The following is a 21,987-nucleotide window of genomic DNA, read 5'->3' as shown; positions in this document are numbered from 1 at the left end:
TCAAGGCCTGCGCTAACGGTCATCTAAAGAATGTCTATGTGGAGGATCTCCACGAGAACTGCCTCTACTGTCCTTATCCTGACAATGAGATCAGCAACTGTTCAATCTGCCAGTCGTTCTCCAACAAGACCCTTCAAGACCATCACTGCAGGTTACATACTTGCTAGACGATGGTGCTGGAGCCTCTTATACCACTGCTTTCCCGAGCCATTCTTCCTTCATGCAGAGCAGACCCCTAGAGCAGACTTCTTCATCCAAGAGGTTAAGGTCCCGCGATGAGTCTCCTCATGGGAAAAGAGCTAAAAAGTGTCATACAACCCAAGCTCAGGCTGCCACCTCCTCCACAACTGCATCCATGTCTTCATCCACGGTCCCATCGGCGATGATTTCGTCCACGAAGATTGCAAAATGCCTGTTGCCGTCTTCTACTGGTCTGCACCACTGTTCTGCCGAGAAGCACCCGTCCACACCTCCTGACCGGTCAATGACATCTTCGTCTACGACCCTGATGACGGCTTACATGGACATTCTATCCACACTGTAAACTTTGGTATCGGAGCTGCAGCATAGGCTTTCGTCCCCATCTGTGCCTTTATGCCAGGAGTTTACTGCTGATCCGTTGCCTACTCTTTCACAGCAAAATGGGCACCCTTCACGTTCCCGCACACCTGTTCTTCCTCCTCCTGCTAACCTCAGGGGTACTGATATGGAAGATGACATTTCCCAAAGTGAGATCTGCCCACACTAATTCCTTGGATGAATTTGATAATGGTGTTCCAGGGGATGACGAACCAGAGGACCATCTTTGCCGAGACTGTCCGCCGGATGAAATTGGCTCCTTCCATACTCATGTGCAGGGCTACCAGGTTGTTTGCTCTAGTCCCAGAGGATAAAAATAAGATGAGAAAGTCTGTGGTTGCCATACCGGTCGTCGAGGACATCTGAGAAAACGTTTCTTTTCAACCATGAGAAATCCCTCTTCTGCCTCTCCTAAAAAGGACCGATTTGAGAAAACGTTAAAGGCTCCTGATTGAGCTCTGAAATGTCTGTGAACACAACCCAGTCCAGACTCTGTAGTGTCAGCGGAGGCCCGGAAGCATTCCGCAAATCCTTTCTCGCCTTGTTCATTGCCACCTGAAAAGGAGGGGAAACAGCTAGACTTCTTGCATAACTCCCTGGTTGCAACTACAAACAAGGCAGATTATGCTATAGCTATCCTGTACCGCTAGGACAGACAGCTATGGTTTAAGTTGGGTCTAATAATGGATTTCCTCCCAGACAACAAAGGGTTGAAGCTTTTGCCCTGCTTTGCGAAGGGGAGGCCGGCTCTGGCCATGCATTTTCAGTTGTTGTAAATATTGTGGACACTGGCTTCCGGCAAATGAGACACTGCTGTTCTACGCCATCAGGGTTGGCTCAAGGGCACTAATTTCCACCCAGAGGTGCAATCAAAAGTAGTGGACATGCCCTTTGGACGGGGAAGACCTGTTCGCCAAAAGGTGGATGACTCACTTCAAGCCTTAAAAATGGGCACCTCCTAGTCACTGGGAACACTGCAGCAATGGTGCCAGTACTTTCGGTCTGGGGATACATGTTTTTCAAAGACGTCCCGCGATTACATGTCCTCCTACCAATCCCAGACCAACCAGGCCAGCACCTACCCTGCATCTGACATCTAGAAGGGGATGTGTCAGGCCTACAGGGAAAATCAGCACCCTTGTATCTCCTCGCACACCAGGGGCCATTCCTCCAAACAGGCCTGGCCCGGCTCCACCCCTCCACTTTCACACCCCAGTGGGAAGGCCGCTCTCAAAGTTTATCGAACAGTGACGTTCCATCACCAAGGATGAATGGGTGTTGTAGCTAATCCAGCATAGCCAGACGCTAGAATTCATCAGATGTCCATCCTCCATTCCTTGTCCAGAAGCACTGGCATTTACTCCTGTGAGAAGTTCAGTCTCTCCTCTCCAAGGGGGCGATCAAGCGCATCCCCCATCCAAACAAGGTCAAGGAGTGTACTAGAGATATTTTCTCGTAAAGAGAAAATCAGTGGGTTGGAGCCCCATTCTCGACCTACGCCTCCTCAACAAGTTCCTACATGTTGAAACCTTTAAGATGGTCACCATCCAGCATCATATTCTAATGCAGCTGCAGGAACGGTATTTCCTGTTGTTTTAAGACCTAGAGGACACATACTTTTATGTCCCGACACATCTCCGACATTGAAGCTACCTACGATTCACGGTCGCAGGACAACTTTTTCAGTTCAAAGCCTTGGCCTCCACTCAGCTCTGAGGGTGTTTACAAAACACCTAGCTCCAGTGAGCACTCACGTACACCGTTCGGGGGTGCACGTCTTCCTGTACCTCGTCGGGTGGCTGGTTCGGGCAGAGTCTCTTCCACTGGCTCATTGACACACAGAGACCGCGATCCAGTGCTTAACATCGCTGGGGCTCTTCAACAACTTTGGCACATCCTGCTTGACCTCCTCAAAACATGCTCTCTTAGGAACGCAGCTGGACACGCTGTCCTGCAACTCTACCCCTTGTGAGGACAGAGTGAAGGCTATTCTAGCGAAAGCTATGCCACTATTGCAATAAACATCACTGTTGGTATGCATGCATCCCTTTAATTACAGCACTGCAGGCTTCAAATGTGGCCTCTGCATGAGTTCCTCCATGCTCGATGGAAACCAGTCTCCGGCACATGAGAAGAAAGGATTTTTTTATCGTGTCCCTTTCGCAACACTCATCGCTGGTGCATGCTTCACTCCAATCTCAACCAAGGAGAGCACCCTTTCATCTGCCGGACCACCAGGTCACGGTCACAACAGAGGCATCTCTCGAGGGCTGGGGAGCCCACAAAGGTCATCTCCATGCCAGTGGTCTCTGGTTGCAAAAGGAGAGTAAGTTGCACATCTGTGTGTTTACTGACTACATGGCCACAATGTTTTACATCCACAAGCCGGGTCGGGACCCAGTATTCTGTTCTGTCAACGGTAGCTCAGGCCCAATGGACTGAGGCTCATCTACCAGGGATACACAACACAGTGGCAGATTCCCTCAGCAGGGAGTGGAAACTTCTGGATGATTAGATCCGCAGTATCTTCAGCAGGTGGGGGAACACCAGATGTCAAACTCTTTTCAACATGGGAGAGCAAGAAATGTGTGGCTTTTGCAAGCAGATTCCATCACATAGGGCCCGCCTTCACATTTCCATGGGCTGAGATGTTCCTGTATGTGTTCCCTCCAATTCCTCTTGTCCCTTGTGAGAAACCTGAAGGGGTCTCACTTACTAGTCCCCGGGGATCTGTCATCCAGGTGGTCAGGACACGGCCATTGCTATTGGATCCAGTTCCTGGGGGGGGACTAGTGAGGGAGGATCACCTGGTGGGGTGGTCCTCGGGGAGTGGAAGTGGGACACTGACGGGTGAGACGCAGTATCCCCCTTGATACTCAAAAACTCTACCTGCCTCCCCTTTTCCGACACAAAAACTTTCACACAGTACGAAAGACAATGGACTAACACTGGAGCCGTTTGCCTGACCCTTGTGTTGGGACATGTCAGGTTAAGTCAGGCAATTGACCAGAATCACACCTGAGGGCACTTTCTCATCCCCACAGGGATAAAACATGCTGCACAAGAGCACTCGACAAGCAAGCCAGATAGCACGACGAAACAGCAGTTCAAGAGGAGGAGAAAGGTGCAGAGAACCGAAAGGACGGCAAGGAGAGAAGCGACCTTGCCCTTTCCGACCCAGACCTGCGAAGCCTCAGTGGAAGGAATCGTAAGACCTCAAACAATAGCCAGCGTGTGTTGCAGCAGATGTCAAAGGTACACAACGCACACCTACACTGATAATCAGAACAGGGAGAGACGCTTGCTACCGTGGTACCGGCCTTGACTCCAGAGACAAGAAAAGCCAAGCGGTTCATCACAGCCAATGAGTCGAGGGGAGAACCGATAAGAAACAGAACTGTGTTGAACGAAAGTCACAAATGGCAGATTAAGGAAAGAACTTTTAACATTAAGGAAAAACCAGCTGCAGGGAGTTCCGGCACCACATGGGTGCTCATTCGAGAAACTGTGGTTAATCCCACGTTTTGTTGAAACTATTGATACCAGAAGCACGTAGGAGAGCCGCCAAGAAAGGACAAAGTGGTCATACATGCATCCCGCAAAATCCTCTGTAAAGCCGAATGAATTTGACCAGCAAACAATTGGAAACCAAGGGAAGCAAAGGAACTGTAAGATTGCCAAGAGTGAACCCAATGAAGGGATACCTACAGAACGGGGCAAAGCATGATGCCTGATGAACATTATGAGGACAAAGAGTGAACCCGACAGGGATATCCACAGTGAACTGTTTAAAAAGACATTAAGATTTGTAAATACGAAAGGTGAAAATATCTTTGCATACAAGCCATAGTGAACCTGAGTGAGGGAGGCTGAGATTCGAGAGGGGTCTGAGCCTGGAAGAGAGGGACCCAGGGGTGAACACCCATATGCAATCAGAAAATAACTTTTGTTTATTATTTTGAACTTACCAGACCCTCGGAAGCAAGATACTGAACCACTGAAGGTCCTAATACCGCTAGACACTTTGTGGATTTGAGCCCAGAAGAGTGGGAATCCGGGGGGTGAAATGTCATCACCCAACATACCTACGAAAAGGAACTTTTTGTTTTATTATTTTAAACACATCAGGCCCTCGGAGGCAAGAGACTTTTTTGAAGAAAAGAGACTTAACCACCGAAGATCCTAAGACCTGAGAATGGAACTGTAGTTTCTTGCTAGGACTACGCTCCAGAGTCCCGCTTTGTCCCGTGCTCAAAACGTGGGTAAGGGAGACCCCTGGCTACCACATCCTGATTTATCATTTATGAACACTTCTTTCTTTCTTGTGAACTCTATCCAACACTCATTTTGTATTTAGTTGTAAGGATTGGCAATAGTTTTCTTTTTAGAATATGCCCTTTTTATTTGACAAGACGCTACTGGGACTGCCTTATTATTGTTTGATGGTTGCAGCATGCTTCTGTCTTAGATTTCGGTTTAGATTAGGTGTTTTTCCAACCTACCTATACAGTTTAATAAACACCCTTGAACTGTGATCACTTGTGTCTGTCTATTCTTCATACCATGCCTTCCTTATACCCTCCAGTGATCAACTAGTTCAGACAGCATCAGTGCAAACTAATCTTGGTGGTCCCATTTTGGCCAAAGCAAGACTGGTTCTCGGATCTTCTCATCCTCTCATCGGTGCCTCCCATCTGGCTTCTGCCATTTGTCAATCTTGCTAAACCACAACCCGGCTCCCTCAATCTGACAGCCTGGCTCCTGCTTTGTTAGTATTTGGAACTGTACCTCTGTCTCAGGACTGTTGTGACATTCTGGCACATGCCAGGTCTTCCCCAATAGTTTCCTGCTGTAAAAGCGAGTGGAAGCGCTTCTCCACTTGGTGTTCTGGATGAGGTCTAGACCCCTTCTGTGTGCAGGCTCCTGACCTTCTGCCCTTGGCACAGGACGCTCTTTCAACAAGGTTCACCTGGCTGCAATTTCCAGGTTCACACATTTCTCTGGGATGCCTGCTGTGTGCTCACACAGGCTCATCAAAGAATTCCTTAATGGTCTGTTCTGCTACTACCCGAGCACCTACTTCAGCGTGGATGTCCTCTCCAAACTCATAGTACCTCCTTTCGAGCCTTTACACAAAGCCTCCATAACGTTTTTGTCCTGGGAGACTGCTCTGTTGGTTGCCATCACCTGCACAAAATGTGTGGGGGTGATCGAGGCTCTCTCGTGCAGACCGCCATACTTGACTTTCCACAGATCTTAGGTGGTCCTTCGCACTAACCCGTCTTTCTTACACCTAAATAAACCAGTGGTGCTACCTGTTCTTTTTGGTTTTCCATCCTCTTCTGTGGCATGCTCGTTGCACTCCTTGGACCTTGTATGAGACCTTAAGTTATTTGTTTTCCAATCAAAAGGCATTTGCAAGTCTTTGCAACTGTTTGTGGCTTTTGGTCCGTCTGGCATCGGCAATTCATTGCTCGTTGGCTGTCCTCCTGCATTTCCTACTGTCATCAACTGGCTTAGAGGCCTCTTGCAGGCAGACCCGGAGAGCATTCCACAAGGGCTGTGGCTGCTACCACAACTTTTTTCTCTGGAGTTCACCCGCTGGAAATTTGAGATGCTGCCACATGGAGATCAGTGCATACCTTCACAAGTTATTATTGCGTCAACAGGGATTGCACAAAGGAGTCCAGGGTCAGCCAGACAGTGCTACTGGACCTGTTTGGGTAAGGGGAGAGTTTTCTGAAGTGATCGATTCCTTCAGATGAGCTTTACCTCTCTCCATTGTTGGTATTGTGTGTGTACTGCTTTGTAATCTATTGGAACAGCATGTGAATGTATGCAAGATCCAATGCTGGAGAAGGAGTAACTTATTTACATGTAACGCCTGTTCTCAAGCATTCGTATCTTTCATAGATTCACATGCGACCCTCCCAACTACCACTCTTATTGCTCATATTGCCAGGTTCACGTGCCCTTACCAAAATCTGAAGATGGCCTCCAGGGGTGGAGCTGTCAATTGGCTGTGTGTAAATATGACCCAAAACGACTCTAATCGAGTTCTAACATGATAGCAGTTTTAAAAATGTAAACATAAACTGCTTTACTGTTATCGAGGAGTCCCTGACTGGTGACAAGGAATATTCAAACAGTATGTGTATCTAAGAAGGTTACCAATGCTGGAGTACAGATAAGTAACGTATTCCTTACCAATGTAGTAACTACTGTACTCCTATTCCATAATTCCCTTTCCTACATACAACCATTCATCCCTCATAAATATGTTAGTAAGTAGCTGGCAAAGGACATACTGCCTTGGCTGGTAGACGGGTTCAGCATGTGCTGGACATGCCCAATGTCTGCAGCACTTTGAAGGGAAAGTCGTCTTTTGCAGTGAAAAAAGGCTCCAGTCCCGTCTCCATTGAACAGACTTCCAGAGGTGTGGAGGGAAGTACGCAGTCTGGAATGCCACATGCCGGAATCCCGGCTCACAAAAGGTTGCACAAAAAGCATGAGTGCTCTGCCAAGGCTTCCGGTGCCACAGCACGCAGAGCATCCATGGAGGAGAGAAGCCGGAGCCTGCATCAGGTAAGTGGGGGACAGGGCGGGATGGGGCACAGGGTGCTGTGTAGTGGTAGGGGTTTTGGGGTCTGACATGGACCGGGAGACGGCTGCGCCCAAAAGCTTGCACCAGCGGAATTGCAACCTTTTGTGCTCCAATCTGTGGTGCAACATTTTGTGTGTGGCCAATAGACCTAGAACAGGGAGGTAAAGGGTATTGTGAACTAGGAGTACAGTGATCACTACATTGAGTAACTGTTTCTTGGTCTGCTTTCTCTTTCTCTCCTCCAAGTCACCTTTCCTTCTGCACTCTGTCACCTCCTCTTCTCTCCTTCAACTTTTTCCAAGTCAGGTTTCTCGTCTTTGCTCCTCTCGCCTCCAATATGCTTCATCTCTCCACATCTGCTTTTTACAGACTCCCCACCTCTCTGGAAAATGTTCTTGATTTCTTTTTATGGGGGCCTGGTCCCTCCAACGCTCCTCTCCTCAATATCGATCAGGTGGAATTGCGTAGTTTGAATTTGTGGGTGGCGGTCTGCCTACTTGGTGAGCTCTTCCCCATCACACCAAGCTCCACAAACCCAGACAATATCTGGATGCAGGACCATCTCAGCTCTGTGGAGCGGGGCTTTTTGCGAGTTGGAATGTGCGAGTCCCTACACTCATGAATAGATATTTCTGCTTGCAGGATTCTTACAATATGTTCACGTGACTATTTGTTAACATACCGCCTCCCAGCGGTAGAGATTCTGTGATCGCCTGGCAGCCTCTGACTTCGTTGGCATCTTCTCGGGTCTCTTAAAGGGCCACAACTTGTAAATTAGTGGCTTCTGCCCAGCTCATGAGGGAAGATAGGCCTGGAGTTACTCCACACAGTGCCCCACAACCGCAGTACTGAGCGGGTGGCAGTACCTGCTCCTTTGACCACTCCACCCTCTTCCTTTAGGGCTAAGTAAAATGGTCAACTTTACAAAAGGCACTGAGTCTCATCTATTGCTGCCTGATAATAAATCATGAAATGATGCATAGCACTGCAAACAAGGTGAAACATCTTCCAAGAAGGTGTATATAACTTTGTTTAAGGGACGTTATGGTTAAGTTGCACTAATAAAAACCTATGAAATTCAATGAAAACACTTTGTTAAAGGGACGTTATGGTTACAAGTAAAACCGAAAACCCCCAGAAATTCACCAGTTATGGTAAGCTAAGCAACCATAACACACAGCAGCACCGTGCACTGCTAAGACTAACACCCAGGACATCAAAGATGACATCACAAATGTCATTGATGACATCACTGATGACATCACATATATGGGCCACTTGTTTTTGTTCACTGACATATATAGGCCAGGTGGTTTTGTTCACTGACAGTCAGAATATTAAAATTTAAAAGGTGCTATATATCTAGACGTTAACCTTTTCATATGTTTTTTAAGTACTTTCCTTGGGGTTTGGTCTCAGCTCATGGTGCACATACATGGGGAAATTAGCAGGCCTCAAACACACAATTAATTTGGCTACATGAAGATACATTTTAATGTTATTAACATTTTCTGATGATGCTGTTTCTTTCTTCATTAATTTAGTTTCCCTGTATGTGCCTCTGGTTTGTATGCATTGTGGTTCTTCATACGTATTGTTTGTACCAACACAAGGGTTGCAAGTCTTGAATTGTTAGCTAGTTATTAGATGTTTAACATTACACAAAACTCTGATAAGGTAGCATTCATTATTGTACTATGCAAAATTACAAGATTATAAATAGTGTACTTCTATGGTGAATGCTGCAGTCATTGCCTATGTTTATATATGATTAGGTTTCTGTATTACCAAAAACACTCCAATACAATGATTTTAGATGAGTATATTCTTTAATAGATTAAGTACTTCATGATAGGTCTCCTGATCACCCCTGATATCTTGTTAGCAACAATATAAACACAATTCCTTGTAGGGACTTTTCATCAAAATGTATTTCTCTTGTGATGTCATCAGTGGCATTTGTGATGTTATCTTTGATGTCCTGGGTGTTAGTCTTAGCAGTGCACGGTGGTGGCGTGAGCTATGGTTGCTTAGCTTACCATAACTAGCTAATTTCTGGGAGTTTTTGGTTTTACTTGTAACCATAATGTCCCTTTAACAACGTTTTTTCAGTGAATTTCGTTGGTTTTTACCAGTGCATGCTATTTTCCTACAACCTACTAATATCATAATTACCAAATATAACAATATTTGTGTCCAATTTACAAATTGTCACCTTAAAACCCTGCCATTTCCCACCTTCTAGAATCATTTTTAACACTTCTTTACACATTTTGCAACTATTTCAACTGGCTTTGCATCCGTAGACGTCTACGAACATCTGACTTTATTGCGGACCTTCCTGACAGTGCCACATAACCATACGCTGGTGCGCGGCATGATGACGTGTCCGAGAACCCGTCCGCACTTCACGATAAGATCTGCGCTTCGCGGACAGTTCGGAACTGCATTTTCTACTGATCTAGGAACTTTCAACTTCAAAATTTCCCTTGCACAGCTCTTATACCTATTCCTACTCCTTATCCATTAACAATCTAGTACAAAGTACATACTTTTATCAAAAGTGCTATTTATCTTAAAATGGCATCAGCTAATGCCATCCCTCCTCCCCAAGAGCCACCACCACTGCTGTAATCAAGGAGCAAGAGAAACATTGCCCCCTACCTTAGAACTAACACATGCGAAACATTTTCCCCTGTCCACCTGCCTGTCCATGTTAGTGTTTGGTGCCTCTTCCCTCATTTCCTTCCCCATCTTTCGTTCTAAGCTCTCCTGCCAAAAAAAAAAAAAAATACATCCGAAAACAACAAAAGAAATGTTCCTTTAGGAACCTCCTTTCACAGTTAGAAAATAGAACTAAAAAAAAAACGTATAGACTCCATCTACTTTACATTTCTCAGTAAAGTACATAAACTCAATAAGATTTCCAACATTTCCATTTGCATTTTGTGTAATGCTAATGGGAATATTGTGGCGTTCATCACCCATTCCAGGGACTGGAATGGTGGATACTAGCCCGGCAGCACAAGTTATCAGCCAAGCCAAGCGAGGGTGGATAACGAGGTCTCCGGACTATTATCCCCCATTCCAGCTCTTGCAATGGGGCATGAAGGCCATTAGCACCACAGGTTCCCAAAGGGGGAACCCAGGGTGCTAAAAAAAGGATTAGTTGGAAAGAAAATCCTTTTCCAAGATGACCACCGTGGAAAGGGAAGGTAGGGGGTTCCTCTTCGCATTCCAATGCCGCCTGCAGAAGGCGAAAAAAGAGAACCCTATGACCATATTACCACAAGCACATTTTTCTTCCCTTTCACACCTATCGCAATTTCAAATAACTTTACCACATAGCCAGTCCCGGGTGGACACGGCCACTTTAACCCCATGTCTTGTCCCTCGTGTTCATGGCCAGTAGCCAGATTGTCAGGATCATGACCTTATTCCATGACCTGGACAATCTGGCCACTGTCCATGGCCGCAGGCTACACCTCAGTCAGTAAAGGTATATCACTATTCTTTGTACCTACATTATGAAATGTTTTGTACCTACATTATGACACTTGTCAAAAAATAAAACACAGGTACATTTGCAAAACCATGCTTTCAGGTCCTTGCCAATGCTCCTTACACAAGTTTTCTGGAAATCCCCCCATGTTTTATTTTTTCAAAAGTGTCAAATGTATGCACATACAATAGTCATATAACCTAGCCCCCACTTGACAAAATCCATTCAGACTTTACGAAAATATTTATTTCTAGATCTATAATCTTTTTGAAAACCTTTGCGTAGATTCGTCAAATGGCACCACATTTATAAGCCTTTACAATATTTAGCCCCCCGATTATGCCCCCTCTTGACAAAATTCCACCAAACTTTGCCAAGACATTTATATCTAGATCTATAATCTGTTTGCAAACCTTTGTGTAGATTTGTCAAATGGCACCACATTTACAAGCCTTTACAATATTTTGGGGCCCACTCTTGACAAAATCCCAGTAAACTTCGCAACAACATTTATATCTAGATCTGTTATCAGTTTGCCAAATTAAGTGTAGATTTGTCAAATGGCACCTCATTTATAAGCCTTTACATTATTTTGGGACCTCCCACCCTCTAATTTTGCCTCCTCTTGACAGAATCCCACCAAACTTTGAAAACCCATTCGGAATCCGGTCAGGAATATAATTGCAAGATTTCCTGCAGTTTCATTAAGTGGCGCCAACGTTATAAGCCATCCAAGAACTGCTTTTCACCAATGCTGTAATGCAGAGGTGTCCGCAAACTTCACAAGATTGTTTGCCAACATCCAAACTGCTCGCTGACTTTTACAGCAAAAAACACCTGTTTTTTACTTCTTGCGGCCATATCCCAATCCATCCTATCCTCATCACCGCTCACCTCCCTTCAGCTCCACAGAGATTATTTCATAAGTTTGCCAAGTGCAATGTTGTGTTTTTTAATATGTTCTTACTGCGATGTCCGCGGACAGCGGCCGAAGTCCACAAATCCAAGATGGCAGGCGTTTCCAAAAATCTGACGCACTTCACGCTTTTCACCATCCAATCAGTGGGCGCGTCTGAGGTCTGCGGACAGCAGGTTGCCTTCTAAGCCAATCAGAGTCCAGTCCGCGGACCGGACACAGATATCACTAATTATTTTGGAAAACTTTTTGGTTGTTTAAAAAAAAAATACTGGATGGATTTCCACAAAATTTACAAAAGCACGCTTTCGGAACCAAGCCGCCGCTCCTGCAGTTAATTTGGTGAAAATCCATCCAGCGGTTTGGGCTGTAGGTGTGAGCAGTTTTTCTCCATTCAGTCTATGGTAAAAAAGGAATTTTGGGACCCCCTTATAACTGTCCCCCCCGCCCCCCCCAACAAACTTTGCAAAAAAATTCAGAGCGGGCCATGTACTTTTTTTGCAAAGTTTGGTGAGGATACGTCGTGGGAGCAAAGTTATAAGCCGCCCAAAAAGTGGTCTTCCTATGGGTTTAGCAATTTAACCATAACTACACTGCCGCGGACTGTCTAATATATAATATTTCCGATTTTCATATCTGATTTTTTTTTTATAAAACACTGATTTATCAGATTCTGTTATCAGCCAAAAAGTTGATTCCTGGGTTATGGAAACCAGAAAATGTGCCAACATTTTCAGGTTTAAATAATTATGGCATGAGTGTAATTTTAGATAATTAGATATCTTAAGCCATAGAGAAATGCAGGATAGTATTAACATAATTATTAGAAGGGGAAGGTCGCCTAGGGTTGAAGGTTTGAATGTATGTGTTTTCGTGCAATGTTTCCTGTTTTATTTTATTTTTTATTTTATTTTATTGCATCAATTAGTTACCAAAGGAAACTTTAAATGCATTGTGGAGATAAAAAGAAAAGAATTGAAAAAAAGGAAGAAAAGGAAGAAGAAGAAAAAAAAACAAAAACACAGTTACATCAAATATATATATATATTGGGGGGGAAACAGTATAACTCGAGAAAAATAACTAAATGTCCAAAATTGTAAAGGTTTCTCTCATAAAGTTCAACAGAGCCAGGGTCGTAGATAATTTTTCCCCCCTTCTCAGAATTATCCACCTGTCCTGCAAGGTTAAAGTGCTTAAATTTGAAAGGTGCGTCCCCAACCATTTCTCTCTGAACTTAGTTAAGGTAACACAATTCATCACTAGATGCTGTAAGGTTTCAACCTCTTGCCCACAGCCTCGACACAGCAGACTAGGTTTTTCCTCTTTTTTGGTTCTTCTCCCTAAGACTTCTCTTGTGTGGAAGAGGTTTAGTCTGAATTTTAAGAACCGCTGTCTTTCCGTATTTGAGGGAAATTTATCCAAGTAAGGGTGGACGGTGCCTCTGCAATAGTGCTCGTCCATGCCTTGGGTGATTGATGGCAAAGCACTGAGCCTGTCCAGGGTGGCTATCCAGTCCCAGTCTAAGAGTTTTCTCTGTACCATGAGCGGATTTAACATGAGATTGTCTGGTTTTAGTGCTATGGTATTTAGGATTTCTAAACAAATTAATTGCCACTTGGTTAGGACCGGAATCAATTGTCTTTTGATTGCTTCGTTAATTGCCACAAATCCACTTCTTTCCTGGGGGTGCAGACATTTTCAGAGGAGTGTCAGGGATTTCCACACCGTAGATATGTAAAGGGACGATAGGCCTAGTTCCTTACGCACACTTTCCATTGGAGTTGATGTCGGTAAGCCCAATACTCTTTTCCAGAATAGGCCCTCCAACAGTTTCCAAACATCTGAATTGATGAAGAAATTCGCCTCTGCTGCGTAAGTGAGAATTGGCACAACTTTCAGTTTGTAGAAATCTATCAGAGGACGAAGGGAAAAAGAACAGTATCGTCGCTTGGTTAACAAGGCTTGCGAAGCTAAGTTCGTAACTTTACTACTAAGCCTGCAGATACCTGGACCATCTTGGATGCTGTTGTTTAAAGTTACTCCAAGGTATATCATGGACGAAACCACTGGTACTTCTTCCCCGGAAAGGTACCACCTTAGCTTTTTCATGCCGATGATAGGTCCTAGCCTCAAGATCTTTGATTTTTTTGGATTTATACGGCGGCCGTTTCCTTGTGTGTATGACTCGAGTGCCTTTAGTTGCCGCTGAAGTCCGATGGCCGTTTGGTCTAGCAATAGAAGATCGTCTGCAAATAACAGCCTTCCCACAACGGTCTCCGCGATTTTTGGGGGGAAACACCTCACTGCTTCGAAAGCTTCCTGCATGTCGGATATAAAAAGGCAAAAAACAGCGGGAGCCAACCGACAGCCCTGTTTCAGACCGTGCATGGCCACCACATTGTTTGAGAGGTTGGCCTGTCTGTCCAACCTTACTCTGAGGGTTGTCCCCGTGTGTAGTGCTTCGAGAGGTTCTCTCAGGTTGGTCGGACATCCCCATTTCCTTAATTTGTGCCATAGCATTCCGCGATCAACAGAATCGAATGCCTGTTCCAAGTCTATTGACGCGATATAGATGTTCTTATATTTCTTGGCCTTAACCATGCATTTGATTATGTTGATGAGTAGCACATTTAAGGATGTTCCAATGCCCTTTCGAAAGCCTGATTGCCAAGGGTCCAGATGGTCTGCCAGCCGACTCCAATCATTTAGATGTTTCAAGATTAGTGCTGCAAATATTTTGCAGACGACATCCAAAAGGGCAATTGGTCTGTAGTTAGTGGGCACGGACCTATCTCCCTTCTTAAAGATCGGCACAATTATGGACGTCGTCCAAGATTTAGGTAACTTTTTTAGTCTTGTTATGTTGTTATACAAATCCAGCATGAACAAAGCCCCTTTTTCCGGGTCCCTTTTGAGGATGTCGTTGGTGAGACCATCAGGTCCTGCAGCCCTTGAAGAATTGGACTGTTTAATAAGGTCTAGAATATCTTGTTTTCCAAATTTAAAGTCCCAGGGCTCATTTGATGGTAAGAATGGGGCAGGACCACAGATTTTCCCCATAGAGTAAAGGTTCCGAAAGTGAGTTTCCCAAACTTCTGATTCCCAAACTTCTGAGGCTACTGGATTTACCATTTTTGAGTCAGAAGGGATGTTTAATTCATTGATCAACTTCCAAATACCAGTGATGTTTTTAGTAGATAGTAGGTGAAGCATCTTCTCACTGTCTTGTTGCATTATTTGATGTTTGTGTTGCTTAAGCCAGTTCCTGTAGGTGTTTCTAGCTTTAGTATACAGGACTAAGTCAGCTGGTGCTCTAGTTTTAACATATAATCTCCTGGCTTTTTTAACCAGTTTTTTTTTGTCACTACTTGGTGATCATAGTGTTGCCGCTTGCATTGGTGAATTTCCTTGGCGACTACACTTGGGCGGAAGATCTTCAGTGTTTCAGCATATTCTATCAGGTTTGGACCTTGGTCCTTGATTAAGGAATCCAGCACCAGGGCCATCTCTTTTCTTCCCATGCGTAGTCTATTGCCACCAGGAGTTGACTCAAGAAACTGGTTTGGTAGATGTTTGCCTGGTACAGACGAGAGCTTGTTCCAGGCCTCAGATTTGAGTTCCAGGATGTTGTGATCACTCTGGATCGTGGGGATCACTTCCAACGATATTAATTTGCCAAAGAGATTTTCTAATGCAAACATATAGTCCAGTGTACTTGTTTGGGCACCCCGTTTCCATGTGCGGGCGGCTGGTTTGTCGCCCGCCAAGTTACCGTTTACCAAGTATATATTTCTGGCTAGTAGTTCCTTCTCCATGACCACGCCTCTCGTTATTTTTTTTGAGGCGTTCAAAGGCAGGAACTCTATTTTCCTCTGCTTCTTGTCGTAACATTCCATGTTCAAGTCACCACATAGCAGAATTTCAAGTAGTGAGCATTCAATCCTGGCGTCGTCTATGGCTTCCAGTAGGACTTCCATAAGTTTGTCCTCATCTCGGGCTGTCGGGCCCCAGTATACGTTGCATATAAGCAACTGCCAGTCTGAAGTAAGTGAAGCTGGTTCTGATGTGGATGAAATCCTAGTAAGTTGGATCCAAGGGTTTCTGTTTAGAGAAGAGAGCACTTTTATGCCACTGGTGCGCTTTACCCCCAACAGTAAACCCGAGCTCGGTCTGCCTTTTGAGCCCTTTATTGCGGGGTTTAGATAGAGCTCAAACCTGTCCAGAAGAGGTAGATCACACAACCAGGTTTCTTGCAAGCAAAATAGGTCGTAAGAGGACAGGTGTGTTGCTGAATTGCCAAGTAAATGCACATAACCCCTTGTGTTCCAACTCATGATCTTTATCCCTTTTGGTTTAGAGTTGGAGTGGGCACTCGTAGATGGGTGTTGGCGTTATGACTTAGCAGATAGGACCCCAGCCAGTCAACTCCAGTCGTCTTGACTATTCACCAAGTTTAGTCCTGCTTTTTCTGATTGAATATGCACTTGGTCTCCTCCACTATCAACCTCTCGGGTCCCTCTACCGCTATTTCCTGCTTTCATCGGATGATCATTATAGGGTTTGGTAGTGGTACTTCGGTGGTTGTGTAGTAGATGTTTCCGAGTAGCTACACGGTCGGATCTGTTTTCCTCCTCCAACTCCCTAAGCACGAATCCACATAAGTTAAGTTTTGGGCCCAACTCTAAGAGTAAATTTTTAGTGTTTTGATCACTTGTGTGAAGAATCACACTGTCGTGTCGCTGTTCATTATGAAATTCGATCCAGTCTAAATCCCTCGATTTTAATTTCTCCAGAAGATCCAGGGATTGTAAGAGCCTCATAACGTTAGCCCGATTCATAATTAAGTTGTCTTCGTAGCCTAGAGTTCTTTCCAATAGTATTTTGTAGTGTTCCTTGGCATTTTTTGCCCCCGGTCCATTGTGGGCATTGTGATTGTTGGGCCCACATGTCGGTTTTCTCTCAATCGTTTCTGCCCATGACACTGTTCTTTTTGTTTCCTTTGACGCGTCAGGGCTGACTCCTTTATTACTGGTAGTTTCCAGGGATCTCTGGACAAGAAAGTTCCGTCTGTCTTCCAGTGTTGTGTAAACCAAGGCGTTAGATGGATGTATGTCTGCCCTCTCTTTTTCTGTGGGGCTTGCCGATATTTCTCTACCGGAGTGCACTCTAGTTTTCCACTTGAGTTTTTTATCGAAGACCGAGTTCGGAATCGATAACGTGGGCATTGAGGGCTTTTTGAAGGACACTAGTGTCATGATCACTGCTTCCAAGGAGTCAGGACCAGCCCAACGTCCTTGGAAGCAGGCCCCTAACCTTAATCCTAGGCACCAGCCGGTCCCCACTGGGACCTTTTGGACCTTGTCCTGGCGCTGGTGGCGCCAGGCTCATCAATGCCATTGGTCCCGGCACTGGAAGCGCCGGGCTCATAATCTATATGAAGATGCTTGGGTGGACTTACCTGCAGCAGACCATGCTGCTTACTTACCAGCTGCATAGGAATCCTCAGTAAGCCGGAACTACTTTCTTACCTGGGTGGGGCAAGCTCCACTCCCTGGATACAACACTGGAACTCTTCTGGAACAGGAACTCTTTTCTTACCTAGGCGGGGCCGTGGAGGAAGACGCCTCAGCACTCCAAGGCTATTTAAACCACACCCGATTGATGAAACGTGCTTCGCGTTATTCTGCATCTGCAGCAGAACGCTCACCGAGTCTGTTCCAGCTTTTCTTCTATCCGGGCCCGAACCTGCAAGAACAATACTTACCATTCCTGCATCCAGTCTTCAGCAGAACCTGCAAGAACAATACTTACCATCCCCGCATCCAGTCTTCAGCAGCACCTGCAAAATAAGAAACTACAGGTTAGCACGGCAACCTTCATACGAAGCGCATTACTCACCTGATCCATCGGCAGCGACCATTTCATCACGCTGCATCTCCGCCTGTGAAAACAAAGGCATAGTTATTTCTTACCGGCACTCTGGGTCTCCAACGCTGCAATCCGGACCTGAAAGACAAAAGGAGAGACATTAGACAGGTATTTACTTACGCCCATCGCGCTCGCCATAATAGGACGCCTGCAAATACTCTGGCGTTTTCCAGCATCTCTTCAGCACGAACCCGCAGCTGCAAGGGAAAAGAAACAGTTAGAGCGCTTGCATTTACTCACGCATTTCCAAGCGCTTCATTCCCATTCCAAGGCTCTGGCTCCAGCTTCGGCTCCCTTCACACCATCTTCTGTCTCCAGAGCCCTGCAAAACAAATAGGAGAAAGCATTATACTAAACCCTGATCTACATAAAAGTGCCCTCGCACCTAAAGACTTTAAGGACAAAAGGTGTCCGGAAACTCACCGCTCGTGCAGTTAACGGCGGTAGCGATCCTCTGATGTTAAGAGGCCTACATTTTACCCAGTGAAGGAACTGGCAACGGCACCCTGCACCAGACGCAGATTGAGAGCCCAGCATTCACCTATCTAAGGTGAGCACGTTGACCTGGGGGATTCTACGGGGAAGCTGGGAATAGAGAGAGAGAGAGAGAGAGAGAGAGAGACACTCAACTGCCCAGATCATTAACCCCCATATTCTCTCACCTGCAGAAATCTCACCCTTCGAGTTCGACACACAGTGCAAAGAGGCTCAGCCCCAGAAGCCAACCGAGTCCTGCACATCACCTTTCGAGTCACAGACACCTTCCTGCCTAGACCAGCGCCTCCGTGGGAATCAGGTGAGCGTTACAACTAGCCGCACCGCCCTGTCTTTAATCGTCTGAGCCTTCGTCTCCCCTTTAAGGTCGGCTTCTTTTATCTTGCTGTATATTTCTGGATCTTCTTCCTCGATACCACTTTCTGTTCCGGAGGTATTCGATCCTGACTCCCCCTCCCATGTGGTGTTTATGTCTGAATAAACAGATAAGTCCATGAGAGAGATGTCCATGTTGTCATTTGTCGACGTGATGTCCAGTGGGCGAGGGGACTCATCAGGAGTTACTTTTTGGCGGGCAGCAGGAGCAATTTCTGTTTTTTTTTATTACTGGTCTCTCATGAGTTGGCTGTTTGCAGGGAAGTGCCAAGTTCCTTGGAAGGGATAGACCAGTTGCAATTTTAGATCTCAATGTGGGTTTTCTTGTAGGCAAAGGTCTCTGTCCTATAGGTTTGTCCGTTGGTATGACTATTTTCCCATAGTTTTTGTCGCCTTTCTTGTTTACTTTAAGTAGACCTTCCTTCATTGGGGATAAACCTGATTTTGGTTTCTTAAATAAGTCAAATAATTTGATGTTGCTAGTTGGCACTGGAGCCTCGAGCTGATCCTTTGTAACCAGGGGCAGAGTATTAGTTGCAATGGAAGATGCTGAACATCCTTCCTTCGGTGCTAGCCTACCCTCCTTCATTACTGGGCTAATTGCCCGCACAGCAGGGTCCGTGTTGGTAGAACTGTCCTTGTATTTAGTAGTGGAAAGTTCCTCAAAAGTACTCTTTGTAGACAGAACCACCTGCTGGTTATGAGTCTGTTCCAGGGAAGTCGGACCACTCTCCGGGCCACCTGCACTCCCTAACCTGAGACTTGTCCTTTCCGATCTTCTTATTTATTTTTCTTTTATGATTGGCTCGATGATACTTTTCAAAATGTTTGTCGTATGTTCGTCATTTTTTTCGAGTTTCGACTGAATTGCTGAAACAAAGCCTTCTATGAAGATCATTTTAGAAAACATCATTGCGATTGTTGTCGTATGGTCCCGAAGCTGATCATTTTGCGACTCAATAAGTTTCATAAAGGGGGCCATTACAAGAGCAAAAGCTGTGATCATTCCAGGATCGATTTGGGGATCCTTTTTAGAAGGAGCATCTCCTTGAGTTGATTCCAAGACGGAAAAGAGATCCTCGTCTGTGGGAGAGGGTTGTCTTCTTTGCCGTTTACCTGGAAACGGCGCTTGCTGGGGGAGTACTCCTTTATGGAATCTTTGTGGGGGTCCCTGAGGTAAAGTTTTGTTGACTGAGGCAAGAGACCCCCCCCCATTTATTTGGTAATGACCCCTTACGCTCAGGGATAAATGTGTACGACCCTGGGGTGGTCATTTGTTGGGATCTAGACCGTGCCGTAGAGGGGTCCAGAAGACACTCTCGAATAGTCACCCTGTTTTGCTGGTTCGTACTTGAATAGTTTGTGTGGAAATCGGTGTTCAGTAAGGAAATCCCAAAGGGTTTCCAACCGTTGTCCGATTTTTTTGCTGGAGGCTGATCTCTTTTGTTCCCATTTAAGGAACCGAAGACAAAGGGGTTAACAACAGGAGGTGCGGTTGGCCTTAGGGAACCCGTCTCATCATCATAAGTTGCGCCCAAGTCCTTTGGGGAGGAGAGAGTAGAATTTAAGGGAATCAAATTGGGCGAAACCTCCCACACTGTGGCCTTGGGGGACAGTCCTATTTGTGGTTTCGCGTTCTGGCCCCTATCGTCAATGACCACCGTGCTATTTAAAAGTCCCCGATTTTCAATTTCTATGGGGGGCACTGATGTATCCGGGGTCTTGGAAGACTGTTGGGGCTGTAGGTGAAGCTGTGTGTGGGAGGCTTCCCCTTCTCCTATACTCGATCCGTTCACCACCTCCTCAGCCGTTTCCACATTTGTTTGTAAAATATTTTCGAATGAGGCAGTGCTGCATGTAATGGCTACCTCGGGGTAGCAGCCCACCCCTGTCCTATATGGCGAGAGCTTTGAGACCGGTGAGTCCGCCATTGTGAACAGTTACTCAGTAAGACCAGGCCGAATTACTAAGATCTCAGAAGTACCAGGTTGATATACAGGTCTTTTCAGAATAAATAGATCTTGCAGTTACCTTGCTGCCTTCTTGTCTCCCTGCCACAGTCTGCACATAGGCGCACTTCCCGAGTGAATCTGGCACCACCAGCGCCTAACAGCCGCACAACAGCTGATGGGCTTTTCCCCGCCGGGCTTAACGCCGCGAGGGTGACTCACGGCTGAATAAAAGGTCCGGATAAGTCACGTGATCCGTCACGTGATGCAGCGTGGCTCCGCCTCCTCCAGGAAACAGAAGGGGCCACAGCAAGAGCTATCTGCAGCTCGCAATGCTGTGAATAGCAGGGTAGAGTTCAAACTGCAAAACGAAGCTCCAAGGTAATGCAAACACCCCGCTCAGCTGACTCACGGCTGAATAAAAGGTCCGGATAAGTCACGTGATCCGTCACTTGATGCAGCGTGGCTCCGCCTCCTCCAGGAAGCAGAAGGGGCCACAGCAAGAGCTATCTGCAGCTTGCAATGCTGTGAATAGCAGGGTAGAGTTCAAACTGCAAAACGAAGCTCCAAGGTAATGCAAACACACCGCTCAGCTGACCCACGGCTGAATAAACGGTCCGGATAAGTCACGTGATCCGTTTCCTGTTTTATTCCAATTGAAATTTGAGATTATTCTTTCTGTGCATGGCTGTTTTCTTCCAAAATGGTAGCGGGGCTCAAAGTCCATTAGCTGTCATTTTTAAATATAGTGAAAAGTTTTGATGAAATATGTGACTGGATATTTTGTTCACATTTGAGACTCAACGTGTATTTTCGTGTTTGTGTGTGTGTTTGAACATATAAATATGTATGAAATTCATTTGCTAATAAAAATGAAAAATGTGAAAGAAAAAAATAAATGTTAATTCATTTGAGCTGAAAGGTGCAGTACATATTTCAAGCATTGGACCTGCTAAGTAACCTCTACTCATTTCTTTACAGCTCTGTTACCGAAATAGCATCCCATGCACAAATAAGTCAACAAAAAGCAGAGGAAATCTACCGCTACATCTATTATGTTTTTGACTCGCAGATGTTGCCACAAAGCAGTACCAGTGGAAAAATTAAATAGCATCAAGGATCAAATCATGTCATGGAAAAAAAGACTCTAAACTGGATAATCTTTTTATGAATGCACTTTATTATACTAATATATGTATATACTGTACATGTTCTATATTGTAAAATATGTAAATAAATATTTACACAGACAACTTGTATTTATTCAGATCTTTCGAGAATATTGAAATCGTTTTTCAGCCATAAAGATTGTGTTTGAAGTCTTTGATCTACTAGTCTGTTGTAGGATGATTTCTGTACCTCCTTTCACACTGACGTAAAGTGCAGTGATATTGCCTAAAACAGTAATGTGTTTGACTTCAGTAGTATTAGTAAGCAAACATAATCCTTAAGGGAAAACAAAGATGATGCAGAAAACTGTGTTCCATAGTCCTATGCTCTTAAGTATCATGACGATGAACAGTCCAACCCTTTGGTGTTGTCAATCAATCATTTTAAAATGTATACTTAATCTCTTTATCTCCAGTACCAGTCTGCATTCAGACTGTGCCAGGAGAAAGTTTAGGTGGTGCAAAATCT

The 21,987-nt window shown here is 45.2% G+C and overlaps 1 protein-coding gene across 2 annotated transcripts in view; it reads left to right on the top strand.

Annotated features, from left to right (window-relative positions):
• Window positions 1–21,602, top strand: part of FANCM (FA complementation group M) — a 1,896,264-nt gene extending 1,874,662 nt beyond the window's left edge. For both annotated transcript variants that reach the window (XM_069638749.1, XM_069638750.1), the window contains one exon: window positions 21,331–21,602. In XM_069638749.1, the coding sequence (XP_069494850.1) occupies window positions 21,331–21,460 (130 nt within the window). In that variant the 3' untranslated portion in view covers window positions 21,461–21,602. The remainder of the gene's footprint in view (window positions 1–21,330) is intronic.
• The last annotated feature ends 385 nt before the right edge of the window (window positions 21,603–21,987 follow it).

Source organism: Ambystoma mexicanum, chromosome 14 (assembly GCF_040938575.1).
Source record: "Ambystoma mexicanum isolate Mex_15411 chromosome 14, UKY_AmexF1_1, whole genome shotgun sequence".
In the NCBI taxonomy this organism is placed as follows: domain Eukaryota; kingdom Metazoa; phylum Chordata; class Amphibia; order Caudata; family Ambystomatidae; genus Ambystoma; species Ambystoma mexicanum.
Note: the sequence above shows the minus strand (reverse complement) of the source record. Positions and strands in the feature narration are given on the sequence as shown.